This window comes from Sinohyriopsis cumingii, chromosome 12, assembly GCF_028554795.1.
Source record: "Sinohyriopsis cumingii isolate HCF-2022 chromosome 12, ASM2855479v2, whole genome shotgun sequence".
In the NCBI taxonomy this organism is placed as follows: domain Eukaryota; kingdom Metazoa; phylum Mollusca; class Bivalvia; order Unionida; family Unionidae; genus Sinohyriopsis; species Sinohyriopsis cumingii.
This window is the reverse complement of record NC_142972.1, coordinates 115,437,501-115,457,836: the sequence shown is the minus strand read 5'-3', so window position 1 is coordinate 115,457,836 and position 20,336 is coordinate 115,437,501. Positions and strand designations below refer to the sequence as shown.

Sequence of the window (20,336 nt, the reverse complement as noted above, 5' to 3'; positions counted from 1 at the left end):
TTTTATGTTAAATAGATCCAATATTTGGATTATAAATACGCACACATCTTCATAATCCACTACTCATATAAATCGCCACATTAAACCATATATCTGTGTCGTCAAAACGTGTTCTGTTGTTAATCCGAAATATCCCACCCGGTTATCTTGTTACACAAATATTATCCCTGTGTGGTGGTTCTAATCTCGATGACTTAAGGGAACGAGGTATAACATCATCTATGTCATGTGAGCAGGAATGTCTTTGTCTGTCTGTATGTCCTTTTTGCCAATTGCATACACTGGGGTTTCTCCAGCATTGCACGTTAAAGTAACACAAAAACCAATACACGTTTCACCAATTTTTTTATATATTTTTTTATTATTTAAACATTGAGGGAATGGACTTTTGCCATTTCATCGATTTCTTATATACTTTAATATAACTGAATATGCCCACTGACGGTTAACATACAATTTCTATTTTATTTATGATGAAATTTAAAACAAAACTATGAATCATGAAGCATAAACGTAAATTGACGAAAATATCTTTGCAGATGTATGTCGTAAGCATAAATTGACAAAAACATGACATCTTTGTAGATCTCTGACAGTTGGTTCACTTGGAATTTTTTATTATTTTCTGGACATATAACAAGTTTTCTCATGATTGCATCTTCAACCCAATAAATCACTGTTGATCGTAATGATCATGTCTGGACACATGAATATATGTCACGTGCTTTACAAGAAGGTATGGCTACGATGACATAAATATTACTTTATTCCAAAAGCTTTTAATAAAAGGAACAATATATAATCGGTATTATTATAACCGGAAAGTGTATGCACTGACTTGACAGATACATCATGGACAAATAAAGTGATTTGACATTTGACAGATATATCATGGGCAAATAAAATGATTTGACAATTGACAGATATATCCGAGACAAATAATATGGTTTCTTTGACACTTATTTTGCTGAACCACGTTTGTCATTACATTGCCGTAAGGATGCGGAAAGATATGACTGCCTTGCTCTGAAGTAAGCGTATATGTCCAGAAACCGACAACATTTGCAAGGATAAGGACTGGGTAATCTACCGTTTTGTTTGTTTATTTTAGTAAGGTGTTTTTTTTCAATCGATATGCAGATAAGGTTTAGGTCAGTGTTGCTTTCAATAGATAAACTGTTTGTTAGTAGCGTCCCATAAATGGAACCTTCGCTATGAATCATAGACTTCAAAAAATAAACATCCTATTTCAATTGTGTTTATGTGTGGAAGATATCACAGTCATTTCCACCATTTCCAAATACTCACCACATCGCATTGACACGCACAAAATAGTAGATTAAATTCATGCCATAAAATGCGGATGACACATATAAACGTGATGATTTGTGGATATAAAAGCTAGAAATAATAATAAAGTTAACGAATGTTTACTTTTCTCTCCACGTGTATTTTGTTTCATCGTCAAGATCTGTACGAGTTTAAGGACTGGGCCAGTCCATATCATCCACTGATAATTATTTATGCCGCATATGAAGCAAACAAACATATTCCGTCTCAAAAATAAAAAAAAAACCTCTGGTTTCCCCAAGAAAATGTATACGATCGGTATTTGAATGTGGATATTAGACCGTATGAGACTAATAAATCTGAGGGTGGATATTACAGCGAATGAGAGTAGCAAATTTGAATGTGGGTATTAGACCGTATGGGAGTAGTAAATCTAAATGTTGAGTAATAAATCTGAATGTGGATATTAGACTGTAAAGAGTAGCAAATTTGAATGTGGATATTAAACTGTATGAGACTAATAAATCTGAATGTGGATATTAGACCGTATGAGAGTAGCAAATCTGAATGTGGATATTAGACTGTAAAGAGTAGCAAATTTGAATGTGGATATTAAACTGTATGAGACTAATAAATCTGAGGGTGGATATTACAGCGCATAAGAGTAGCAAATTTGAGTGTGGGTATTAGACCGTATGGGAGTAGTAAATCTAAATGTTGAGTAATAAATCTGAATGTGGATATTAGACTGTAAAGAGTAGCAAATTTGAATCTGGATATTAAACTGTATGAGACTAATAAATCTGAATGTGGATATTAGACCGTATGAGAGTAGCAAATCTGAATGTGGATATTAGACTGTAAAGAGTAGCAAATTTGAATGTGGATATTAAACTGTATGAGACTAATAAATCTGAGGGTGGATATTACAGCGCATGAGAGTAGCAAATTTGAATGTGGGTATTAGACCGTATGGGAGTAGTAAATCTAAATGTTGAGTAATAAATCTGAATGTGGATATTAGACTGTAAAGAGTAGCAAATTTGAATGTGGATATTAAACTGTATGAGACTAATAAATCTGAATGTGGATATTAGACCGTATGAGAGTAGCAAATCTGAATGTGGATATTAGACCGTATAAGAGTAGCAAATCTGAATGTGGATATTAGACCGTATAAAAGTAGCAAATCTGAATGTGGATATTAGACCGTATAAGAGTAGCAAATCTGAATGTGGATATTAAACTGTATGAGAGTAGCAAATCTGAATGTGGATATTAAACTGTATGAGAGTAGCAAATCTGAATGTGGATATTAGACCGTAAATATATTATGTGCCAAACAGCTAACTTCTATTATATATCATATGTAAGCAAAATTTAAACCATTTAATCCGTACAAGAATAAAAGGTGAAACTCTCTCTCTCTCTCTCTCTCTCTCTCTCTCAACTAACTGCTTAACACAATACATTATATAAGCAGTATGCATATAGTATGACTGCATTACACATAAAAGTACTATACTATTATTATACAAAAATTACAAATATGAACTTAATAATATTAGATATCGTACCGTTCCTCCGCTTTAAATCGTACAATCATTAACGTTTTTCATTCGAAAACTGAACTTTTGTCCATGACTTTGTCTACTATAAACTTCAAATAAATCATAGGAATGATGAGCAACCTACATCGTAGTCATGACTATTAATCCACGTGGACAGTAATCCTATATTGCCGCATTGCTGTTGAAACATTTCTAAAATTGTAGAATATGGATCGCACAGGTCACTTCATTCCACTGTGTGACATCGCTCACCTTTCTGACATATGCCTTTTAAGGCAAATGCAAGAGTCGTTAGCCAATAAATCAAGAAATGGGACGGGGTGGGTTGGTGTTGGTTGATTTATCTTTATCGAGTTCTGATGAAACTCTCACATCAGCATGATTAGAATATTGTTGAAAGGCCTTAAGCCAAGATCCAGTAAAACTGGTAAAAAAAAAAACTGGTTAGCTATATGTTGAAATAAGGTTATGTCAATGTTTCTTTCTAATTCTAGTAACGACGGCCATATTTGATTGCAGTTTGCATAATTTGTATAAGTCTGAAATGCTTTCATTCGCTTTCTGTCTAATTTGATCAAATTCTGTTTAACGGATTTTGATAAAGAAAAAATAATATTTTATTTTATTTTAGTAGCAGCAGCCAAGTTTGATTCGGATGGGCGCCATATGTATAAATTTAAAGACCCTTCATGCTAAGGTACTTTCTGGCAAATCTGGTGTTATTTTATTGAGATGCTTTCTGGCAAATTGGGTGAGATTTTATAGAGATACTTTCTGACAAATTTGTTGAGATTTTATTGAGATGCTTTCTGATAAATTCGGTGAGATTTTACTGAGCGACGTTTTAGAAGAATTCATTTAAAGCATTTTCTATTATTAAGGTAAAACTGTTTTTCTGACGGTTCGGCATTTTGTTATAAAACTGAAAGCTTTTAATATCAGTGTGCTTTCTGTCAAATATTTGATTAAATTCTTTTGAATTGTTTTTGACAAAATTAAAGCGAGCATGTGTGTGTGTGTGTGTGTGTGTGTGTACGGCGCGCGGGTGGCTGTATGTGTTTTCCTAAAATAGGAATGGCGATAATATTTTATGTCAGGTCGGTATAACTTGTAAAGAAAAATTTAAAAGATCTCTATGCAGAGATGCCGTTTGTAACTTTGGACAAAACTGAGTTGAACACTTTTCTTTTTACAGAAAGTCTCTGAAGGATGTACCTATTGATACTAAAAATAACGGTTCGAAATCTTTTGTACAAACTTGAGATTTCTTTCACACGAAGACGCTTTCTACTGCGTTCAGTTAAAATTAGTGCTGTATTATTAAAAGAAGTTGAAAATATCAAATGTTGACGGACGCTGGGCTATAATTTAACAACCATGTGAGCTAATAAAAGGTGAAGAAAACAACTTTAACATACGATACTCAATTGAACATCCAATAAGTACACGCAAACAGAACCGAGCATGTGCCGGCAAAAGATGTTCTAAGTTGTTAGCTAAAAATGAAAGGACCAACAACGTTGACTATAATCTCCTGTCGTGATGTGTAACACCATACTGCAGTTAGATGTGTGTTTTTCACAGTTAAATAAATACCATATAATACATTAGTTTCAAATATACATTTTTCCCTTGCTAATCGTTCAATACTTACAAAAAGAGTGTAACAAACCTTGAACAATGAACAGACAAAATGAAACAAGAAATAGCGATTAGTTTTTCTCGCAGATTGCACATAACACAAAAAGATGCAATATGCGACAATCACGTCAAAACAGTTGTAAAAGTATTGCCACGTGTAGTAAATATTACAAACGTACAACAGATTAAAAAGGAATTCATTGTTATAGTTTCAATTTGTTGCCGTGTGAATATCACAAATATCCAATACATACAGATCCCTGTGTTTGTAACAAGTTCGTGCAGAAGACTGGTGGCGAGCGTTAGTAAGTGTTCATTAGGCATTGTTCCTATAGTGATCCACTTGCGCCCCTTTTCTCTATATTTTAATAGAACCATGCAGGTCCCATGGAAACTGAGTTTAACAGTCGCATGATTGTTTTATGTCAAAAGTCTTTCTTGCGCACGAAAGTATATGTTGTGTGCCTTATTGGATACATTAAATTTGTCATAGTTAAAGGACAAACTGAAAGTGTTGTGAAAGACTTGTTCGTTTAACCTTGCATCAAGTGGACAACGGTTAGGAAACATTCAACTTCCGGAAGGATGCTTGTGGTTCATTATCCTTAGATTTTTTGGAGAGATCAACGCCGTATTTTCCATTATGCAGATCAACAAGGAATTTTCTGACTTTTGGTTGAAGCAGAGATTTCGCAAGATTATCTGAAAATAGACATTAAAAGACTTACACCCTTTTGTCAACGATTCTACCAAATACAATCATGGTTTCGGTGCATATATTTCAACAAATTTGTCAGTGGTGTCTTAGATTGAGTACTTAACCAGGCCAGCTCTAAGCTGGATACCCCTGTACCGTAAATCTGGTCTCTTGTCAACTCTAAAAGCCAAAAGGTATATGGTCTCTTTTCCGAGTGTTTTCTAAGCCAGAGATCTTGTCTGCATATCTATTCTGAGAGAAAGTGTAACAAAGTCATATGATTATTCTATGCACATTTAAATAATACATCGCGACATTTATCATTTGGATTAAAATCCATTTGCATGCGAAGTAATTAATGTCCTTTTTGATGAAACACAATATGCAAAGTCTATGCAAGGTTTGAGAGAATGATATTTCTGTAGGCGATGTTGACAGTACCTTTCATGTAAAAAAAAGTTATTGAAGGTATTAAATTACGGCGTCTTCATTCAGGAAAGTGCAAGTGCTGTTGTCTGCGTCGCTACTGACTTTTTAACGTATAGTTATTTTCCTTAAAATATATTTGCGTGCAATTTTAGTAAAGCTTACTCACAGTCCATCCTGATCACGTGCTCTCGCTAAGTAGTAAATGGACACAAGTATCAGTGTTTTGTCATAGTCAACTTGCGACAACATTTATTCAAAATGGTTTCTTTTCTTCTATTGAACAGGTATGTGTACTTTATGACAGCCGTTTAAATAGTGTTCAGAAAATATGGCCCAATGTTTCATTCTGATATCGCATGTTTACATTTGAAGACCTCCACGTTGCGGACGCCTAGTAATTTACCGGACCGTGGAGCACAACGTAAACACACTAATGTCAAGAACCCTTCTCCCAGCAAGACTGCCACTCGACAGAAAGTCCAGACAGTAAAATGCTCTCCCGACCCCGACAGAATGCCGGTAGTTCAGACACCGACTGCATCTAATCAGCAAAGACAATATATGATTTTATTATTGCATCATGACTAACGTTTTGCCAATTAGATACCGCCATTTAAATTCTCATGTGCATTTGAGGAAATTATCAACTTGGCATTTAATTGATGCAATCTTGTATATTTATAATAGATGCTGTGGCGTAGCAAGAAAAGAATTCCGACCCCAACCCCGTAAAACCTAATGCTGGGCCCTCTTCCAGTAAATACTAGTTTGACGGGAATTTGAAGCACAACTGTGCCTGCCCCACTCCATCCCACCCTACCCCAGTTATGGGAATTGCTTGGGCAGTTGCTACATCAAAACCCACCCCCAATCTGTGTTGACCCTGATAGATGATTTGTTAGTATGATCTCACCTGTTCAATAAAACGTGCAAGTTTGTCGCATGAACACTCCCGCGTACAGTTTAGACACTTTGGTATTTGATAACAGCCATACCTAGCACAGAATTTCAAAATGGCCTCAAGACATAGGGTTGTCTTATTTCACGTGGATTGACAATTCATCAAACATAGGATTCGTTCGAAAATATTCTGTAGATATAGCAAAACGACCCTTCAACCGACGGTAGCTAAAGAGACGTGAGAGAGACCGGTAAGTATCTAAAATGTACACCGATATATTGCGGACAGGATTGTCTGCAAAAGTTTCCTTGATTTTATAAATAGTTCCTATCCTACCCACCAAAATTCCATCAGTATCAACACAGCTTTGGGGTCTGATTTACCTACATATAATACATCAGTATCAGTACAGATTGGGGGGGGGGGGGGTCTGATTTATAGGACTATTGCTACACCGCATAATAGATGGGATCCACCCTAGTTGTGTATTTAGCACAAGAGCCAAAACATGTTGAAATTATCATGTTTACATTTAATTTCCCCATTAGCAAGATTAACTTTGAACAAATTATATTATTTTTAAACGTGTAGACAGGATGAATGATAACAACCGAGTAAACGGAATATTATCAAGTTCCTGGACCAAGACTATATACCAGTATCTAGGAAGTGAAAAATTTGGTTGTGTGGGTTATAAGTCAATTTTCAGCATAGGACAGTATATTTATCGGATAACCCCAGGATGAACCACTGACACACGGGAAGCAAATTTTCTCAGATACCCATGATGACCAAGCCGAGTATGGAACCCAAGCGGACAGAGGTGATGTCATTGATTGTCAAGGAAAGCACCTCTGACCTTAGGCCACTCGGCTACCCCGGAGCCCCTAAGTGAGTGAAAGTCCTGGTATAAATATATACTGCATGCAAATTAGGGCAAATAAATTCACACCTATGTGCTGTTTATTTCGTATTGTTTCGGCAATCGCAACACAAAAGGTTTACATCGTTAACTATGTGCCCTGGCTTACAATTCAAACATATGTTAATAATATCACACGGCCAATAAATAAACAAACTAATCCACACAAGTGGATCATCCATATAATGACGTGCAACATGTCCGTTCTACAAACAGCATCGCACGTTTTTGACTGCCGATTATCTTACACGTTGCAGGACCCCAAAGCGATATCTAGCTTATTATTTCATGAAAGCTGGTTGTTTTCTAGCCAGCATTAACAGTTATTTACTTTCTCGCTTGAATTTATTCATTTCTTAATCCAGTTTCTAAATAAACTTTTTTAGTTTGATAAAAACGGTCCCAACCCAATTAGTATTCATGCATTACCTCAACTGCATAATATCTTATGGCGATGCGGTTGTGTCTCATCACATCAATTCTTTCTCAGTGAACCGTAAGTACGTCACATGACATATGGTTAGAAAATGAGATGGTTATTTACCCTTATACTTCAATTCAATTTAGACCAAAATTATTCATTTTGTTAAATGTAACCTGTACTATTCACGGCATGTCAGGCATTATCTTTTCTACGTAACGTGAAGAGAGCAACTGAAAATACCCTAGTATCATCACACAGACGACAACCAAGTTATACATGTATATGTCGCGTTCATAACCACTCAGTCACTAATCCATTTATGATGTGTTGTTGCAATATCAAACAAAACAAACGTTGTAAGCCTCGCCACAGCCCTCGTCGCGAGGTGATCTAGGTGCTTACAAATGCCTTGAGTGCAAAGGTAACCCATTCTCGCTCGGTTTACCTTGGCACGTGCTGGGTCTGCAAAACACCTTGAAAACTCGCAAATGGGCCGGTAGTATTTTCGGATGGTATTGTTTTCTTACCAGCTATGTCCTGAATGCTGCCAGCTTTCGGACCGTCATAGTCGTCTGGTAGATATTCCTCCGGGAGTAGAGACATATCGATCTTATCGTACACTGTTGTCAAGTTTTGTCCGTGCACGTGTACCTGTGGGGTAAAGTAAGAAGCTTAACTTTTTAAAATGACATTTCATTTATGTGTAGCAGCGACGAAAAACATATATCAAAATGGATGTCATGGCCGCTACATATTAGGTCAAATTGGCACCAACATAATTTAGGATATACTAGACATTATAAAAAGTATTTCAGTGAAAACTTATATTGATATGAACATCTATTCGGCTGGAGTACTGATTAACAAGAGTTTCAAGATGGCCGCTGTAGTGGTCATATTGGATTTCCGAGCAGAACCATTTCATTTCAGACCAATTAGACATCATAATAAGTCTTCTTCCATATCGAAAAGACTTTGGGTTCAGGAGGGGTAGCGATAATAAGCCTTTCAAGATGACTGTCATTACCACCATATTAAATAATAGCTTGGCACCGTTGTCATTTAGGATCAACTAAACTCGTAAAAAGTTTATATGTGAATACCCCATGTTGATAAACATCCATTTAGAAAGAACAGCAAAACAAGATTTTCAAGATGGCTGATATGGCAACGATATTGATGTCTAAGATGCATAATTTTTAACCAACTAGACCTTGGAATGAATGTTGATTTAAAGTTTCATGGCAATCCTCCCAAGTAGTTTAGGAAAAGGACGACAGACAGCAGGCAATGTTTTAAACTCGTTTGGTTTATGTATGTTTGTCGGATGTAGGTATTTCGGCGATTGTTGAAACGTCGTTTAATGCTATTTTCAACACATTCATTTTACATGAATCTGTTATCGGCACCTCTAATCCGACGTTCGTCCGCCAAAAGCTTATTAATCTGGGAAGTATCACTACGATTACATCAAAATCTCGAACAGAAAGTTATGTCTATTGTCCAATTGGGATGGACAAGCTCTAATCCGGCCATTGTATATTTGACCTATTCGGTTGGGCAAGCTCTTATCTGGCGATTGTCAGTTTGACCTACTCGGTTTGGTAAACTCTTATCCGGTCATCGTCTCTTTGACCTATTCGGTTGGACATGCTCTTATTCGGTCGTTGTCTATTTGCTCTACTGAGTTGGGCAAACTCTTATCCAGCCATTGTCTATTTGGTTGTTAAAGCTCTTACCGGACTATCCAGTTATGAAAGGGATCTTGCCTAAGCGACGTATTGAATTGCTCTGCGGTTGGTGTGTGTGTGTGTGTGTGTGTTTGTGTTAGATAGGTTTTACTATCGCTACGATGTCTGCAGATAATAGTGAAGTCTAGCACTGAGGCATTAAGCCGCAGACATGTAGCATCATGTCATTCCCAATCACATTATCTTGACACCAGACCGACCAATCCTAACACTATCCTCTTAATGTTGAGTTTCTATGAGTCTTTGGTATGACTCTCCGGGATTCGAACCCACAACCTTCCGCATCCGAGGAGGACGATCTAACCATTTAGGTCACCGGAGCGGTCCTGAGGTTTAGTAACTCCAAGTACATGGTTTTCTACATTTTATAACTTTCATTCATGGCTGTAAACCGAAGAGAATATCTAAGTTAGATTTGCCCACGTGACTTGAGTATGTTAAGAACGTAGTATTTACATAGGATCTATAAATAGATGTTTACGTACGTGTTGAAATTATTACTAATAATAATCTTAATAATAAGACTTAAATGGTTCCTTGGACTTAATTTCTCAGTGGTTGATGCGGTTTAGACGTTTCTATAATATTTCTGTAACTTCCCATTGGCTGGGCTAGGTCACATGAATAGGGCAAATCGACGCAAAATGAGTTGTGTTATTTGTCACGAGGGGTCTTTTGCGAAATACAGTCGCAATAGATGTTGTATATAAGCAGAGCATTAAGCGATCAGTTTCATTTCGATTTTGGAGTCATTCACAGTTCTTGTATTTTGTTGTAAGTCTGCATACGTGTTTTATGTTGTACTTAGATATTATTGGAGAAGAAAAGCATTTGTTTGGACTGTTCAGTGGAAATACAAGGCGCTCATTATTTGGACTATAATATTAGTATGGAAATGTTATAAATTATTGGAAGGAATTCTAAGTAACGCCATCTTGACAACATCACGGTTTCTGGAGGACCAGTATATTTTCGGTTTTTAAATTATAAGAAACTTTTCATTCATTTAGGACTTTCATAGACCTTTATAAAAATTAATTGGGATTCACTTCATAATACTGTAAGTTCCTCTCACATTTTCATTTATAACTTTGCTGATATAATTGTTAAGTTTAACTAATCTTTCTGGTTTTGCTTTTTTCTGTTACTTAGTTGGTGACCGTAAAGTCGTAACACAATATACATCCCAACCTAATCTAACATATAGTCCAACCTAATCCAAAATATGGCCCAACCTAATCCAATATATTGTCCAACCTAATCCAATATATGGCCCAACCTAATCCAACATATAGTCCAACGTAATCCAATATATAGTCCAACCTAATCCAATATCTGTGCCAACCTAATCCAATATCTGACCCAACCTAATTCAATATATAGTCAAACATTATCCAATATATAGCCCAACCCAATCCAATATATAGACCAACCTAAGCCAATATATGGCCGAACCTAATCCAATATATGACCCAACCTAATCCGATATACAGCCCAAGCTAATCCAATATATGGCCCAACCTAATCCAATATATGGCCCAACCTAATCCAATATATGACCCAACCTAATCCAATATATCATCTAACCTAATCCAATATCTGACCCAACCTAATTCAATATATAGTCAAACATTATCCAATATATAGCCCAGCCTAATCCAATATATGGCCCAACCTAATCCAATATATGGCCCAACTTAATCTAATATATCGCCCAACCTAATCCAATATATGGCCCAACTTAACCCAATATATGGCCCAACCTAATCCAATATATAGCACAACCTAACCTAATATATGACCCAATGTAGTAAAGGATTTCACGTTCAAAACTTCATATCCCATAATTATTCATGTGTTTATTTAGTATGTGCCCTGCTGATCATTTAATGCAAACATTTTGGACCAGTGAAGTAATAATAAACTTAAAACGATATTTTCAACTGTTACTCCATTTTATTTAAACTTCTATAGCTAATGCATTTAGAAACTTAATCAACTTGGTAAGTTTACATTACTTAATGAATCTGAGTCTGTAATTAAACCCAGATCGTCGGTTCGAGTCTCGGATTCGGCTACTGTGGTTATGTGAGAAAGCTTGCCAGTAGCTTCTCGTGGGTCGGTGGTTCTTTCCGGGTTTTTTCCGGGTTCTTCCTCCACCATTAATATTGGCCGCCATGTATAGCCTATCTTGTGCTGAAAAATGGCGTTAAACCCTACTACAACAACAACAACATTAAACCCAGATCTAACTGATGAGTTTACACTACATAATGTATACCAGTTTGTAATTAATCCAATATCTAATTGATGAGCTTACGCTATTTAATGAGTACTAGCCCGTCATTAATACCAGATCCAATTTATGAGTTTACACTATTAAATGAGCACGAGCCTGTAATTAAAATCATATCCATCTGATGACTTTAGGGGACACGTGTGGCCGAGTGGGTTAAAGCGCTCACCGTTACGGATTACTGCCATCTCACCTCTGTCTGCGTGGGTTTGAGTCTCGGGAACGGTCAATGTGGGTATGTAAGAAAGCTTGCCGGTAGCTTCTCGTGGGTCGGTGGTTCTTTCCGGGGTTTAACCGGATTCTTCCTGCACCATTAATACTGGCCACCATGTATAGCCTATCGTGTGCTGAAAAATGACGTTCAACCCTATAACAACTGATGACTTTACACTATTTAATTAAACCGAGCCCGTAATTATGAACAGATCAAGTAAAATAGTATATAATAATAATAATAATAATAATGATAATAATAATAATAATGAGGACTTTGTATAGCGCCTAATCTTTAGAAGCTCTAAGCGCTTTACAACATTAGACAACACCTATAAGATAAAAAAAAAAATATATAATGATATGATTACAAAAACAAACACCATGAAATTTGAAAACATAAAAACATGCTGAGAATATTTAAGGTAGGAAACATTATTAGGTCTTTAAGTTTGTGGTAGTGGTAGTTGCTGAACATTACGATAAAATAATGTACTATGTATAGGGCAGTCCAGTTGGCAGAGTATTAGAATCGTAATCCCATATTCACGGGTTAGATACCAGTGTTGTGGGTTCGAACTGCGGCCAAGTCATACCAAAGACACAAACAAATGGTACCAACAGCTGCATTCAGAGGTTAGTGTTAGGATAGTGTGACTGGGTGGGACATGATGTTACATATCTGCGGCATGATGCCCCAGTGCTAGACATCACTATAAACTGTAGCGATATGACTGATTTTCTTTTAAAGCTGCGTTAAAAATCCGTATCGCACTCACATGTATATATGAGGATGTCGGTCAGTTACTTGCCTTGAGGGGGAGCTTTAGTCAAGTAGGTCCCTTACCATTCCGGTTTACTTATTATTTGTTCAACCGATATTCATGAACGTGCTTGTCGTATCTCGATGAAAAAGCGAGTTACCTATATCATACACATTTCTATTCAAAAGAATGGTCAAACTGATTAGTCACTGTGTTAATATGGGCTTGAATTGTTCAAATGACTATATATGTCGGTATAATATCACGTCAAGAGTTAGTATTTTATATTTTCTAGACTAAGGTCATTTCTTAAAATTTTTTGTATCGTGTATTTTATATTTTGGAATTTCAATGTTTTTGGGTACAAAGTGTTGTAAATAACTGAACAGTCGATTGTCTTCTGTCTTCAGCATGTTGTTTGCATACATGCTACATACAAACCAGAAATCACTTTAAATTATTGATACTGACACGGATGATTTACACCAAGTACAAACTTATTATTATTATTATTATTATTATTATTATTATTGCTGTTGTTGTTGTTGCAAATAATCCCGGTATTTTTGTCAAAACTTGCACGTGTCGATGTTTGTGTTTGCTATTCTTCTTCTTCTTCTTCTTCTTCTTCTTATTATTATTATTATTATTATTATTATTATTCTAATTTTTGGTTTAATGCAAATACCACGATAAAAATATTATTAAAACAGAAACAGAAACCTACCCTGATCGGTTACAGTTTCATAGTAAAATGTTGCATCAAACGTAGCCAAATTTGCTTACTGGTGACCACTTTTTAAATCCCCCTCCGCCACGCCTTATGGCGTGTATCCACGCATTCCGACGTTCTTTGTTTTTGGAAAGATGTGTCAACCCACACATATCGTTTCAGGCATGAAAGAATACTTTGTTATTCGAATGTTAAACGCTTACTGCAAAACAATAGACCCGCGTTGTGAGATAAAATCAAAAGCGTTCCGGACGAGGGGCCTACCTGCCTGCAGCGCCATCTAAAAATATTGATTGGGAAGATAACCAGCCGATGTTCTTCGTTATCTCTAACAATTAACACGTTGTGAGAGTTACACGATATGGGTAATTAATGTACCGATCATACAAGTACTACGTATGAATTTAGGTCGGTCTGGGTTGATGTTTTACGGCAAACACGAAGGCAATATCGTGTCGAGTAGACTGTACTGCCCAAGGAAATACCATGGTAACCATGTTGAAATCAAGACCAGATGGTTTTAGGATAAAAAGTTTATTTGCATTTTCAAATATTGTGTTTTTTTCAAAATGGCAAAGCTGGATTACTAGCGTAGATATGGAGGTCGGTATGGAGTGGGTGTATTTTGGTAATAAGAGGCTGACCTGGGCCTAGTTGAGGATGTCTACCTTTTGTGCCATGTTAACAAATTTTTGGTGACTTCTAGAATACATACATTTACTGAGTTAATGCTATTTCATATTTCTGGTTTATCTTATGTTTTTATAATGCTTTTAAACCACTCAATCATAAACTAATACAAGAGATATTAGGAATTTAGTCTCTGGACAATCACAGAATTTAGCCTTCATTAATAATAGTACTAGGTTTGGCATTCGAATACCCATCCGAAACATGTGTTAAATTAAAAGCAGATCTCGTATAGACAATGTCAATGAAATAAATATCTTATTGATGATTTAGGAAACATGTGTTAAGTTTTACACCAGATCTGTAAGCTAGCTACATGTTGCGTTTTCTTATTATGGCACATCGATCCATCAGTTGTACCTTAGAAAGAAGGAGTGGATGTCAGCATATCAGACAACAGATTATAGGAAATATATTTAGAGTGAAATTAAAAATAACACATGAATCTGTATCGAGTGCAGAAAATTAAAAGCTCGTGATTCTGATTCAGAGGTTCATCAATCAAGTACCTCATCTACCGATCGATTCTGATTCAGAGGTTCAGCAATCAAGTCTCTTCAACCGACTGATTTTAACTCGAACCAGAGGTTCATCAATCAAGTACCTCATCTACCGATCGATTCTGATTCAGAGGTTCAGCAATCAAGTACCTCTTCGACCGATCGATCACAATCTAAATATTTTCGTTCGTATGGCTCACACCACCGATCCACATCTCCATCAATATCAAAATGATTTATGGCATGTTTTCTACCAACAAAACCTTCGCATGGTGCAACATCTGGTGGATTTTGGAATGAATTAGATTTTTGTCTTGCTCTATGCTGGTTGACTAGTTGCTTGGTTAATCGTCTGGTTAGATGACTAATTAGTTGCTGGGTTGGATGTTTCGATAATTAGGTAGATTAGTTGGTTAGCTGATGGTTTGGATGGATTTTCTTCTTTATTCTCATTCAAATATTGTATTTAAAGACCCATATAACCTCTTAGATGACATGATTCATCAAAACGTTGTTAACTTACCCGATTTCGTAACTTCTCACTCATTAAGGGTCGGATTAAGTTAAAAATCGTTTCAAAGACTGATCCTGTGTTGTAGTAGTGTAGCTCCTTGATCCGGCCAGGTAGAGCTTTCTGTGTCACAAAAAAATATCAAAAAGAATATATATATATATATATATATATATATATATATATATATATATATATATATATATATATATATATATATATATATATATATATATATATATATAGAAAACATGAAAATGATATATAAGATTGCAATCGGCCTTGACCATGAAGTTTAATAGCAATTTGACTGGTATTGTGTTTATTATTGGTCAAGTACACTGTAAATATGTCGAATATTAAAACCAGTAAATAATTAAGTGACCACAAAAAAAAAAAACTATGATTAATTGTAAAAGGCATTGACTGAGACATTATAATACTTTATTCGCTTAGACACGTTTGATGTTGACATATATGTTTGGGTTTTCAAATACCCTTCTAATGGCTTGTCGGAACAAGGACACCATTCAAAGTTTAATATCTATTAGAATGCGTGGATAATCTTTATGTCTACATTGTGGGTTACTCGCTGTAAAACATTTATGAACGAATACAATGGCTACAAGGTTTTTTCAAAGCAATACTGCGGTCTTGTCACAATCGATTAAATTAAGTACCGTCTTTACTCATCATATAATCTTGATCCTGATTCTCAGCGTATAGCATATTATGATATTGGGCCATGTTTTGGGTGTACAATATTACGATACGGGGCTACGTTGTAGGTGTGCCATATTATGATACGGCTATGCGCTGTAGGTGTACTATATTATGATACGGGTATATGCTGTAGGTGTACTATATTATGATACGGTTATGCGCTGTAGGTGTACTATATTATGATGCGGTTATGCGCTATAGGTGTACTATATTATGATACGGGTCTACGCTGTAGGTGTGCCATATTATGATACGGGTCTACGCTGTAGGTGTGCCATATTATGATACGGGTCTACGCTGTAGGTGTACTATATTATGATACGGGTCTACGCTGTAGGTGTGCCATATTATGATACGGGCCTACGCTGTAGGTGTGCCATATTATGATACGGGTCTACGCTGTTGATATACAAGTACGTGAATGATATGTTTTAATTATATTTTGATATATTTAGGAATACCAACAACGCAATGAATAAAACATATCGTATCGAAGGGCTAGAATATTATTTTGAAATTAAAAATGTCTTTGTTGATGATATTTTAGTTTTTAAATACAATGAAATCTGTTGGAAAATTGAATTTTGTGACCTTGACATTGTGTCCTTCTTAAACTTTGTCTTTGTCTTCGATATAGAAGTTAAATATGTAAGTAACATTAAAATAAGGGGTTGACAATGTTGTATTTTATGACCAGTTGTCTTCAGTATAAAGAGGTGCAGTAAAACAGGGTTAAATGTGAAATGTAACAATGATCGTATTTGATTCACCACCCTACCGTCAAGGAACGTTGCATGCAGAAAGCAAAACATTTCATTCAAAATATCCTATCTCAGATGTTGTCTCTCTGATGCAACCAGTATCGGTTGTATCTTTTAACTTCATTATTAGCAGGAACCAATGGCACAATATGGCTCCGGAAGGAGACGAAGTCACATCAGAAAATTGTCGGCCTCTTCTGTCGCAAACTATGTCATGCACACCACAAAAGGCAATTCAATAAACTAATAAAATATATATGTATTCCTACAACCACATTCAAAGTTATTTTTTGACTTGACGGAAATGGTTGAGCGATATTCCGATTATCACTATCATTTGTATATAGTTGGGTCATAGTGCCATACAAAGGAATGTGCATTTGGTGGCAGGGAAAGGCTTCGTAAATTGGCCCTTGGCAAATTTCTTAACTTAAGGCTATAGTGTTACTTTCTGAACTCTTACTGTGTAATAATTATTGTGCAATAATTAATGATATGGATATATTTGTAAATTTTGTCTTTCCGGCTTGTGTTGTTCTTTAAAATGATGTACATCTCAGTTAGTCACTGCACAATACGTAACCAATGAAATACCAATAGTTGGCTAGGAAGCAGAGCTAGCCACTTATGGTAGTAGACACGCTGGTTCAAGGCAAATAGAATATCTTAAACACTGCCTTAATGACAACTATTTTGAATTGCATTAACCTACTAAGTACACGATGTTTTTCAAAATTATCACCAAGGGAAAGGGCATGTCTTTTGCGCTGTGAGCAGCACATCCGCTCAAAAACTGGGATTTGGACATGAAAAATGCTTGTATACTTTTGGGGATGGCGTGCATTATCGTTTTATTCTGTGAATTTCCATTGACTTGTCAGGTCAAGCGACTGATATTCCTATTAAAAAATTAGACATTTTGACCTTACTCGTGTATTTTATTTTTGATGAATTTTTATATTCGGCAGGTTTATGCAACATTAAATTTGTGCATTAAAACTGTTCCTTGCACGCCTTGCTGGCATGCAGCCTAAACTGGCAAGCCAGTGTCACAGGCTGGTAACCAGTAAAAACCGTTTCAACCGATTACTTGGTGTGTTAGTTGCTGAAAGCATCCGACGCAGTGAACGTATGTAATGGGCATGGTGCATCACGAAATCAAGTAAAGAGATTCAGCACTTTCTCTAAGATGAACGTTAGAAGTTCTCTTCGCACTCACAAGTACCAGAAAGCGTAATGAATGATGTGTTTTTGAAACCAGCTAAACAAAATGGCTACGCTCAAGGTCGCAGGGCAATATTCCAATCCTAAAATGGCTGATAAGTGTATTTAGACAAAAACTTGAGGATTTGTTTATTCAAGACTATTGTGTAAGTTTAAGTAATTCTAGTGACTCGTGTTTTATAAGCTTTTGAAAGTAATTCTCAATTTAAGCAATATTTAAAACGTCTTAAATACTAAATTATTAATTCTTTATAATTATCAAAAATCGTCATTATAAACTATGTATAGCTTGAAAATGGAAGGTTGAAAAATATCGTCCATAAAGGCAGTGTTTGTTATTCATGTCCCTCCATCTAAGAGATGGACATGTTTTGGAATACATAAAATTCAGTAATAGAAAAATCATAGTCTAAAACCATACTACAACAGATTCCAAACATGTATACATTTATAGAACTGATGATTCTACAAATTCAATTCACCTTTAAAATACCAACAGTTTATTTCTCTGATGAAAGTGAACTATTTTTCATTCATCCTGTCAGTGTAACTATTCTGTATATGTATCATCAGTTACTGAATGGTATGTTTTAATTAATTAATTGATCGATCGATCGATTAATTGATTGATTGATTGATATCAATTTATGTCTTTTTCTTTTTAGTGTGTTTTGCCGTTTTTTGGCAACACAATCTCGATCTGGCTAACCATTCTTACCTGCGTCACAAGCATACATTTTTTGGAATTTTCAACTCCTGTGGCCATAAAGTGTTGCCTGGTAAAACCAGTCAGGTCCACGATAAAAACAAAACCATTCACTTGAATGTTTTCGTCCAGTAATAAATAATCAAACAATGACAAGTTTGCTCGCATAACGTCATCGAATGATTTTTCTGATGGATCTGCAGCACCTGCATGAAAAAGTTTTTACATTTAAGAAAAGGAAATCATATATATCTTATTCCTTGTATATATTCTGACTGACTCACTCACTGATTGACTCACTGACTCACAGACTGGCTGACTCTCCGACTCACTAACTTAATCTTATATTCAGAGAAAAAGAAAAATAAGTTTTTACGTTATGAAGCTAACTTGTATAATTGGGATAAACTAAATTGCAAATAAATATCGAACTCATTTCTCAGAGTCACACTACGTATAATGAATTCACAGTTTGTTCACATTCAAATTCAACCTGTTACTTTTTCCAAATATTGACGATCAACAAGATCAAATTGATTTAGGAAGTATGAGATAATTATGTTTCAATCTGATGTTGCGGTTGTATTATATCATTTAGGAAACAAATCTGGTTGACATCTACATTAAAATTCAATAACGTACACCTACCTAACCGTACAAGGACAACTTTCCGCCCATTTCTGTCACGTCCTGGTAACGGCAGGTAAATACTGGAAAAAGATAACAACAAAATATAAAAATATTTCACTTGTGGCTTGTCAGTACTCCAGGAGGATGGGGAAAAAACTTTAAAACTTGTTGAAATGAATTTATTTGCTGAAAACGTTTTGAGTCACAACGATTAAAAAATGTTGGACTTTCATCACCAGAAAAAATCTTCGAACTCCCCTTTAAAAAGTATCATGAGGTTAACAAGAATAGTGGCATGGTAAAAAGTATAATTATTGGAGGTTGCACTCCTACCTCTATTTCTAATTTGCAGTTCTTCATTCAAAATTAGGGTTACAAGTAAGAAAATGATTCTCGGTTTAAAGAACACGACTTCAAACTGCTTACAAATCACTGATAAAATATTGTTGCCCTAAGGCTTCATGTGTTCAGAGCAAAATGGTCTATTTTGAAGACCTGCTATCGATACATAAACGTGTTGACCCATCATAGTTTGTACTTTTCGAAAGAAAAAGTTGTGAAAAATACATTCTAAACAATGAATAGAAGATGGCGGTATCGAAGCACACATTAAGAAATAAAATAATAAAATGCATGATCTTGTTTAACAGGAATGACTGATTTACAAAGTAATAACAATCGCATTCTCTATTGCATTCTGGGTATTTATTACACTGTATTGCTTTATGGGTATTATTTCTCTCTGTGTAGTTATTACACCGTATTACTTTGCGTGTGTTTATTACACTGTATTGCTTTCTGGGTATTTATTACACTGTAACATTTATTTACATGCAAAGAAACAACAGTTACGTTTATCGTCGATAGCGCGCGTGTGTGCGTGATTAGGATTTTTAACGTAGCTTTACAATTTTTCAGTCATATCGCTACGATGTCTGCAGTGTTGCAGTTTATAGTGA

The 20,336-nt window shown here is 35.6% G+C and overlaps 1 protein-coding gene across 2 annotated transcripts in view; it reads right to left on the bottom strand.

Moving 5' to 3' along the window:
* Positions 1-339: 339 nt before the first annotated feature.
* LOC149787294 (alpha-tocopherol transfer protein-like) overlaps positions 340-20,336 on the bottom strand; it is a 112,272-nt gene continuing 92,275 nt past the window's right edge. For both annotated transcript variants that reach the window (XM_089977827.1, XM_089977829.1), the window contains exons 4-8: positions 19,396-19,457; positions 18,760-18,953; positions 15,346-15,456; positions 8,403-8,526; positions 340-5,204 (exon numbers count right to left, since the gene is read on the bottom strand). In XM_089977827.1, coding sequence (XP_089833953.1) covers positions 5,062-5,204; positions 8,403-8,526; positions 15,346-15,456; positions 18,760-18,953; positions 19,396-19,457 — 634 coding nt within the window. In that variant the 3' untranslated portion in view covers positions 340-5,061. The remainder of the gene's footprint in view (positions 5,205-8,402; positions 8,527-15,345; positions 15,457-18,759; positions 18,954-19,395; positions 19,458-20,336) is intronic.